Raw genomic sequence first — 9,467 nt, forward strand, 5'->3', positions numbered from 1 at the left:
CACCATTTAATTTAAACATCTGACAATTTATTAAAAAGTTTTGCGTTAAAAATTAAATGGCCGCTAGATGGAGCCAGTAGCACTCGCTAGATGGAGCCAGTAACTTTGACGATTGCATATCTCCATCTGATAGTCAAAGTATACTATAGCGTTCCCTTTTGTTTTCTTTATACAAGTAGTAAAAGTAAACTTTACTTTGTAAAGCATGAAACGGGATACTTAATCAAAAAATATCAAAAATATCTTTTATTCAGGAGGCGTCATTTGTCCAACCTATCGGACATTTATCGAATAAAAAATAAAAAATTTACAAATTACAGTGTGACCGCAGCATTGTTGATCAATAACACCGTCCGGCTGTAGGAAAAATACTACTAATACCATTTTTACTTTTGCAAATATACCAAAAAATTATCCACTACTATTTGGAAATATAGCCACACTGAAAACTCGCGTTGCCAACTATATGAAAAAACAATGATGAGCCGTTATATTTTAAGACTTATATGTAAACATATATTTATTTGAATAACGCTTCTTAAGTATCTAAAGGCCGAACAAAAAGAATATGGATAAATTTCTTAGAACCCCCGATTTTCGATTACACAGTAATTTAGTACTGTGTATTTGTACCATTTTAGACATACTTTAATTTCCACTTCGACTTCCAAGCTGTTAAATTATTTTTCTTTTGTTTTTTAGGCTTAGTAATCAACTTAACAAAAAGTCGTCCAAAACAAAAAACTTCATATGAAAAACAACGTCAAAAAATTTTGTTTCATATGAAGTTTTTGTTTTGGACGACTTTTTGTTGGGTTGAGTACTGGCCCTTTATCAGAAATCTTTTGGGGTCACATTTGCTTTGATAACCTAAGAATTGATCCCAAATTTCCCGCTATAAAAGGCAATTAAAGCAGCATTACACTAGTTTACAAAATAATATTCTTGGAGAGCTCCAAAGCAATTGAATGCAAATTGTGTTAGCCCCAAATTTTTTTTTTGATGGCACAGTTATTTTTAAAGATTTTTTAAAGTTTCGGACATTTTCAAATTTATTTCTTCTTCTGATATATATTTCTTAGAATCCTTTGAAGATTACGACCCCCCTATACGATTTTTAGTCTCCTAAATCACAAAGTGTTTAGTTGTATCTCATTACGAAATTTAAGTATTATTATAAATTGAATTATTTTAAAAGCTGGCAGTAAATTCGACCTACCGAAGATCTTCTGTAGTTAGTCAGTATCACTTTTTAAGCTAAATTTAAAACTGTGCTTAAACCGTGCTCAATAAATTTAAATACCTCTTCTTAGAAAAGGCATTAAAGTGATAAGAGTTTCTTATCAGCGAGCTGGGCAATCCTATAAAAATCCGATGTGCTGGCGGGCTTCAGTCAGTCTCTGCCTGAACATGAAGCTCTTCATAGTGGGAATTGTGGTGTTAGCGGGTATATTTCTTGGCGCCAACGAAGGATCGGCCAAATTGTTAGAAAACGATTGTGGAACAGTAAGAAGTATTTCGCGGCATAAGCGGGTGATTGGAGGACGAATTGCTGGAGTGCTAGAAAATCCATGGATGGCTTTGTTGCTCAGTGATAATAAAGATGATAATGACTTTTGTACCGGTTCGCTCATCACATCTCGTACGTAGTTCACTTAAATTTCTGAATAGCTCTTTTAAATTATGGTTTTTACTCGCAGGTTTTGTTCTAACGGCTGCCCACTGCCTTTCCCCGCATATTAAGTATATAAATCAGTGAAATTCTTCTATGGAAATATTTAATTTTATTAATTTCAGTAAGGTGCGCTTAGGAGAATATTGCAGGGCGTCGGATTGCATACCAAGGGACGGTGATATTGATATCGATCGGAAGATTATTCACCAGCAATTCCCATTGAAAAAGGCTACTTCAAGGCATGACATAGCTCTGGTTCGAATGGCACAATCAGTTCACTTTTCAGGTATGTAACTAATTGGTATTGCCAACATTGACCAAAAGAACTGAATCTCTTTTCCATAGATTATATAAGGCCCATCTGTTTGCTGGTCAACGAACGAGTGCCTAGCCCAATTAATTCATTTGAGGTCACAGGTTGGGGTAAAGATGAAAGTGGTGTACCCAGTGGGGTTCTGAAGACTGCAACCGTTCTAAATGTCGATCGTCAGTACTGCAATGATTTGTTGTGGGTGGTTTTGGATGAATCGCATATATGTGCCGGCAATTCGACCGGCAACTCATGTCATGGGGACCTGGGGGGTCCATTAACCGCAAAGCTAGCTAAAAGGACTTTCCAGTTCGGTATAGTTAGCTTTGGAGCTTCAAATTGCAGAGGCCTCGATGTTTATACAAATGTTACGCATTATATGGACTGGATCGAGGATATTATTGAAATAAATTCCGATCAGGAGAGTTAGCTCGAAATAAATATCCGGTTAAAACTTCTTTTAATATTGTGAAATCAAACAATGTTGTCTCTTCTGATTACTTTTATAAATATACAGCAATTGAAATAAAAGATAAGATGCATTAATATGATTTCAATTGGTTTCAATCAGAAATTTTATTTTAAAATCCAACTGACTGGTGGACGGTCTAAGCCCTTCCAGATGGATCTTCCCCACAGCCCCAATTATTACGTTCCCTTTTTATTACGGTTCCGGCGGCCGCCTCTCCGGGAAATTGTTCAGCAAAAATGCTGCGATAATAAAAGGCCTCCTTGGTCGAGGGAGTGTTTAAGGGAAATCGTATAGCAGCTGTGGAGAATTCCTTGTCGGTTACCCGACTGGAGGCCTCTCTAAGGATGGTGTCAACCCAATCGTAGCCCACACCGTTGGAGAACGGCTCCTTCTGCCGCCAAAGGACATCATCCGGAAGATAGTTATCCGCAAAGGCGGCACGCAGTACGTACTTCTCCATTCTGTTCTGCTGTTCCCCTCCAAACTGGTTAAGTGGTCCTGGTATCTTATCCTCCGGCCGGATCTGCATCACGTGGTTAACGAATCCGGTGTCCAGGAAGGGCACTCGTAGCTCCACTCCCTTGGCCATGGCCACCTTGTTGGCCCTCAGACAGTCGGATAAATGCGTGCCCCGCACTTTTCTGACCAACTCCTCGTGAAAAAGCTGGTAGTTTGGAGCCTTGTGGAAGTACAGATAGCCGCCAAAGATCTCATCTGATCCCTCGCCCGAGAGGATCGTCTTGATGCCGGTGCTCTTAATGTATCTGGTCAGGAGGAGCATTGGCAAACTGCATCGCACGGTGGCCACATCGAAAGATTCCAGGTGATAAACTACATCCCTAATCCCATCCAGAGCCTCATCAACCTCGAAGACCAGCTCCTTGTGATCGCTGCCTATATATTTTGCTACATTTCTGGCAGCTTGGAAGTCGGGAGCATCTTTTAGACCCACCGAGAAGGTTTTCAGCCGAAAACTGGGATCCCTCTCCCTCATTATCTTCGTGGCAATGGAGGCTATCAGGCTGGAATCCACTCCGCCGGAGAGAAGAGCTCCCAGTTGGACGTCGCATTGAAGGTGACTGCGCACCGCCGACTCCAAGTTGGCTCGGAGTAGGGATAAATCGCAGGGTTGACTGGGCACCTCTGTAAGCCAAGGTTGCTCAAACTGCCAGGACACTTTAAGATCACCAACTCTACCAAACCTCGCCTCGCCAGGCGGGAAAGTCTCCACCTTGGAGCCACAAGTATCCACCAGGCACTTCATCTCGGAGGCCACCCAAAGGTTACCCGCCGCATCCTCACCCACATACATGGGTATTATCCCAAAGGGATCCCTTGCTAGAAGAACCTCCTTGGTCCTTCGATCGTACAAAGCAAAGGCAAACATTCCGGTGATGTATTGTAGGAGATCCTTGCCATAATCCTGGTAGAGTTCCAATATCACATGACAATCGCTTTTGGGCTTGTAGGAGCCACGTCGCTTGGCAATCTCCGCCGAAAGTTCCAGGTAGTTGTAGATCTCTCCGTTGGCCACCAGGATGAGGTTGCCGTCCTCAGAGACGAAGGGCTGATCGCCCCTCTCCACGCCCACAATTCGCAGCCGTTCGTGGACCATGACCACGCCCTCGGAGGGCAGTACGTAGACCCCCGTGGAGTCGGGACCCCGATGCCGCTGCTTTCCACTCTGCCTGTAAGCCAGCTCCCTTAAACTGTGCCTGCTGCCGTGAAGAATTTGAGGTGGAATCGGTTCGCCACCCCGCGAAAATATGGAAAATATTCCGCACATTTTTTTTGTAATTTAATTTGAGAGGTCTGCACTTTGCCAAATCCGAAAACGGAATGAAGATATTAACAGGTGAACTTGCTTTTTAAATGCCAAAGCTCTCTGGGGTTTCGGGTGCTCTTAATTCCAATCTTTATTTCTAAGGCGGCAAGAAGTTGTTAGTTAGTTAGTTTCTCACAGAGCCAAAATGCCGAAAAACCGAAATAGTAGTAGAGTGGGGTCCAAAACCAAGAGAGGATTTCGAGGTCTACGGCCAAGATGGTGGGTCGCCGAGAGCGTGACGAATTCAGGGAAGAAGTGCGTGAAGGACAAGAAGCAACGTGCTCTGCCTATGGATTTATAAACGGGGACTCGGATTCAGGGCTTTTCGCAGCGATAAGATATGAATCTTGCTAATCAAAGTGCTGGTACGAGGTTAAAACAAGAGAGAAAACTATAGTCGGGTGCCTAGACAGACACACGTTACTTAGCTTAGATTAAGTGCGATGGAGATATGAAACATTACTTGCGCCTAACTATGTACCTATGGGTATTGATAATTGAAACCAACCATCATTTACACTTTACCCAAATCCTTAAATCTTTAGACCAATTATGGTTTTATAGGCACACACAAAAAAAAGCACGTCGCCGTAAAATCGATAAGTCCATGTAATTTTCTGGTTATTCCTACTCATATCGTTTTTACCTGAAATATTCATAAAATTTACATTAAATAATATCATTTTGCCGAATTCTTTCTCTCGGAGATTCTCTAACTTCGAAAAAGAGCGCAAGAATCAATATGACGAGCAAAATGACTTGAGTGGAAGCGAGAAAGACATATTCGAAACTCGAACTATCGTACTTCAAGCATGTTTCCTCGCTCACACTAAAATAAGTTTTGGTCAGGAATAATGAAAATTTTAGTTCTTACAGCAACATATTCAGATTTTCAAACTATAGCAATCTATTGGGGAAAACTTTGAGTGCCCTATTTTAAAATTTTTTGGTTCAACGAGATAAAAAAACTAGTGGAGATCGCACCTTAAACATACAAAAGCTCTGATATCAACATTTGTGACGAAAAATGATTACACGCATTAGTAAATATGTACACTAGGGTGGACTTCTTTAAGGTCAACTGAGCTCAGCATCTTAAATGGTAGGTTTCTGTGTCCAATAAATTTATGCGAAAACAGAAAAATTTTATATCATCGTTTAGGCGGTGCGCAATGGCCTTAAAGTTTCGCTAAAAATTAAGTGTTAAACTAGGAATTTACCCCATTCCATTTCTTGTCAGATTTTAACATGTCAACTTTTTAATTTCGCTCGAATAAAAGAGTCAAGTAGAAATGTATTTCATGAATATTAACAGTTGGACGTAGCCTAGCCAGTAGAGCTTCTGTCTCCGAACAAAAAGGACCGAGTTCGATCCCCGACTCACCATTTTTTTTTTGCGACCCACAATGAAATAGAGATTCTATTTTACAATTTTAAAGATTAACTATCACTTTTGCGTTCGCCAATAAAAATTTTCGTCAAAGAAGAAAACTCTTATTTTTCAGAGTCCGTAATATTTATAAGTTGTACTCTAAAAGTCCTTGATTATTCGTTATTATTGTTATTTTTAAGTTGTAATTGCCTCCCAGGGACTCGAATTTTATCAACGACTTCATCCCTTGTTAAAAAGCTCGGGAAAATGATTAAGATACTTTTTTAAATACTGTCAAAGTATAAAATTAAGTCTACGGCATATAGATGAATCTGAAATATGCGTAATAAACTTTAAAGCCGTTGCGCACCGCCTAAAACTAATTATTTTTTACTTTTTCTTTCTTTAATGGATTAAGGATACAAAAAGGCTATATATGAAGGGGTGAGAGCATGGCCTTAAAAATTTCATACAAAATAAGTCCACCCTAATGTACACTTTCTAAAATTTTATCATTCGTTTCTCATCATTCATTATAACACCGTTTATGCTTCTCAAAAAATGGCTAAGGTTTAAATTACCAAAAAATGTACTCAAACATTATAAGTTTCCAGTTATCTTATTAAACAGATGCTCAGCCCTTATATTCAACAGAGATAACACTTATAAATTGTGTAATCTTTAGTAGACATGCAGATATGGAATGTGTAATCAAGCCTCACTTAACCGACGCGCCCTTTAACCGTACACCTCATACAGATAACAGCGAAACCCCATGTCAATTGGCTTGATTGACGTTTTTATTTGTAGTAAATAGTAAATAACAATATTCATTACTATGCATATTAATTGTAATTGATGCCAGCTGGTTTCCCATTTCCTACTTAGTTGCCAAGTGGAGCACACGTGCCTGTCTGATCACCATATGGCGAAATATCGGATGTCTGGAATAAATGCATATATAAACGAATTGAACGCCTCTCAAGTTCATTTTTAATTCAATAAATTAATTGTGCATTTCTCAGCATTTCTTGCTGCTTGGAATTATTCGGACTAGACTAAGTTAATTATAAGTTCTATCAGTCTTTGTGGACCTGGTGGACGGCCTGAGCCCTTCCAGATGGATCCTCCGGACAGCCCCAATCAAGGCGTGGCACCCATTTCCGTACGGTTCCGGCAGCCGCCTCCCCGGGAAATTGTTCGGCGAAAATGCAGCGATAATAGAAGGCCTCCTTGGTCGATGGAGTGTTCAGGGGAAATCGCAGAGCGGCTGTGGAGAATTCCTCATCGGTTACTCGACTGGAGGCCACACTGCGGATGGTGTCGATCCAATCGTAGCCCACTCCGTCGGAGAACTGTTCCTTCTGCCGCCAAAGGACATCATCCGGAAGATAGTTATCCGCAAAGGCGGCACGCAGCACGTACTTCTCCATTCTGTTCTGCTGTTCTCCTCCAAACTGGTTAAGTGGTCCTGGTATCTTATCCTCCGGCCGGATCTGCATCACGTGGTTAACGAATCCGGTGTCCAGGAAGGGCACTCGCAGCTCCACTCCCTTGGCCATGGCCACCTTGTTGGCCCTCAGACAGTCGGATAAATGCAGGCCTTGCACTTTCTTGACCAACTCCTCGTGGAAAAGCTGGTAGTTGGGAGCCTTGTGGAAGTACAGGTAACCACCGAAGATCTCATCTGCTCCTTCGCCCGAGAGGATCATCTTAATCCCGGTGCTCTTAATATATCTGGCTAAGAGGAGCATGGGCAAACTGCAACGCACGGTGGTCACATCGAACGTTTCCAGGTGGTAGACTATGTCCCTAATCCCATCCAGAGCCTCATCGATCTCGAAGACCAGCTCCTTGTGATCGCTGTCTATATATTTGGCCACATTTCTGGCAGCCTGGAAGTCGGGGGCACCTTTTAATCCAACAGAGAATGTTTTCAGCCGGAAAGTGGGGTCCCTCTCCCTCATGATCTTCGTGGCAATGGAGGCTATCAGGCTGGAATCCACTCCGCCGGAGAGAAGAGCTCCTAGTTGGACGTCGCATTGCAGGTGACTGCGCACCGCCGACTCCAAGTTGGCTCGGAGTAGGGATAAATCGCAGGGTTGACTGGGCACCTCTGTAAGCCAAGGTTGCTCAAACTGCCAGGACACTTTAAGATCACCAACTCTACCAAACCTCGCCTCGCCAGGCGGGAAAGTCTCCACCTTGGATCCACAAGTATCCACCAGGCACTTCATCTCGGAGGCCACCCAAAGGTTACCCGCCGCATCTTCACCCACATACATGGGTATTATACCAAAGGGATCTCGAGCCAGGAGAACCTCCTTGGTCCTTCGATCGTACAGAGCAAAGGCAAACATTCCGGTGATGTATTGCAGCAGATCCTTGCCATAATCCTTGTAGAGTTCCAATATCACATGACAATCGCTTTTGGGCTTGTAGGAGCCTCGTCTCTTGGCAATCTCCGCCGAAAGTTCCAGGTAGTTGTAGATCTCTCCGTTGGCCACAAGGATGAGGTTGCCGTCCTCCGAGACGAAGGGCTGATCGCCCCTCTCCACGCCCACAATTCGCAGGCGTTCGTGGACCATGGCCACGCCCTCGGAGGGCAGTACGTAGACCCCCGTGGAGTCGGGACCCCGATGCCGCTGCTTTCCACTCTGCCTATAAGCCAGCTCCCTTAAACTGTGCCTGCTGCCGTGAAGAATTTGAGGCGGAATCGGTTCGCCATCCCGCGAAAATATGGAAAATATTCCGCACATTTTTTATTTACTTTTAATATTTAATTTTAAGCGAGGTCCGCACTTTGCCAAGTTCAAAAACTGTATGAAGCAATTTACTGGTGAGCTCGCCTTTTTATTGCCAAAGCTCTCTGGTTTCGGGTGCTCTTAATTTCCCTCTTTATTTCTGTTTTTATTCGCTCAACTCATCAGTATGCCGAGTTCCACGTGCTACCAGTTTCGTCACCCGGTTTCTAGAATGCCGCTGCTCTTAAAATAAAATCTGTTCAAGATACTTTAAAATTCTCTATAAAAATCACTATGAATTATAGTCTTGTATTTATTTACCTAGGGTTAACAAAGTCTAATCAAAAGTGGAACAGCTGTCAGCGGTAAAAAAAATTGATAAAGAATATGCCGGCTAGTCTGGTATACTCAACTCTCTCTCCGAGCCACAGCTGATTTTTCTTTATCAACGATTTCGTCATCCAATGTACTCTTCCAGAAGGGTACATTAATTAAGCAACAATATATAATTTAGCCTTCGTAAAATATATTTAAATGTCTGTCAATTGTTTTAGTAATTATAAAAATAATTTTTTTAAATGAGTCTGAAAAAATGTATAGAACCAAATGAAAAAGAATAAAATTATAGTACCTAATATTAATATATTTTGTATTGTATAATAACTTTATAAATAAGATTTAAAAGAGCTAAAGTCTAATACAGTTTCATCTTTATATGTAATCCAGAAAGAGGTATATATTTATTGATAATTAAATATTTCCGGACATTCTTTATATCTCTCCTCTCTCTAAAGTCTAATACAGTTTCATCTTTATATGTAATCCAGAAATAGGTATATATTTATTGATAATTAAATATTTCCGGATATTCTTTATGCATAGGAAGTGCATCCATGAAGAGCTTTCAATAAAATTGCAGTCTTCTTGATTTCTTTCGTTGTTGCTCGATTTTGGCAGAGTGCCGAGAGAGAGGTAAATCCACCAAGAGAGGGAGACCGGTTTGTTTAATGTCTATCTCTTTAGCAGTTTTGCTCTTCGCGCTCTGACTATGTTAAAAAACATATATGAA

At 41.4% G+C, this 9,467-nt stretch overlaps 2 protein-coding genes and 1 pseudogene across 2 annotated transcripts; 1 reads left to right on the top strand and 2 right to left on the bottom strand.

Moving 5' to 3' along the window:
- The first annotated feature begins 1,410 nt into the window (after positions 1-1,410).
- On the top strand, positions 1,411-2,530 carry LOC108069950 (CLIP domain-containing serine protease HP8-like; annotated as a pseudogene).
- A 63-nt stretch (positions 2,531-2,593) lies between these two features.
- LOC108069969 (asparagine synthetase B [glutamine-hydrolyzing]-like) lies at positions 2,594-4,286 on the bottom strand. Its single transcript, XM_017160252.3, has one exon. The coding sequence runs from the start codon at positions 4,241-4,243 to the stop codon at positions 2,594-2,596; it is 1,650 nt and encodes a 549-aa protein (XP_017015741.2). The 5' UTR covers positions 4,244-4,286.
- Positions 4,287-6,640: 2,354 nt separating this feature from the next.
- On the bottom strand, positions 6,641-8,560 carry LOC108070009 (uncharacterized). Its single transcript, XM_017160307.3, has one exon. The coding sequence runs from the start codon at positions 8,411-8,413 to the stop codon at positions 6,734-6,736; it is 1,680 nt and encodes a 559-aa protein (XP_017015796.2). The 5' UTR covers positions 8,414-8,560; the 3' UTR covers positions 6,641-6,733.
- Positions 8,561-9,467: the final 907 nt, after the last annotated feature.

This window comes from Drosophila takahashii, chromosome 3L, assembly GCF_030179915.1.
Source record: "Drosophila takahashii strain IR98-3 E-12201 chromosome 3L, DtakHiC1v2, whole genome shotgun sequence".
Taxonomy (NCBI): domain Eukaryota; kingdom Metazoa; phylum Arthropoda; class Insecta; order Diptera; family Drosophilidae; genus Drosophila; species Drosophila takahashii.

What these genes read in the sequence shown, in the direction of transcription:
- LOC108070009 (XM_017160307.3), bottom strand. Translation starts at nt 8,413, where the DNA reads ATGTGCGGAATATTTTCCATATTTTCGCGGGATGGCGAACCGATTCCG.
- LOC108069969 (XM_017160252.3), bottom strand. Translation starts at nt 4,243, where the DNA reads ATGTGCGGAATATTTTCCATATTTTCGCGGGGTGGCGAACCGATTCCA.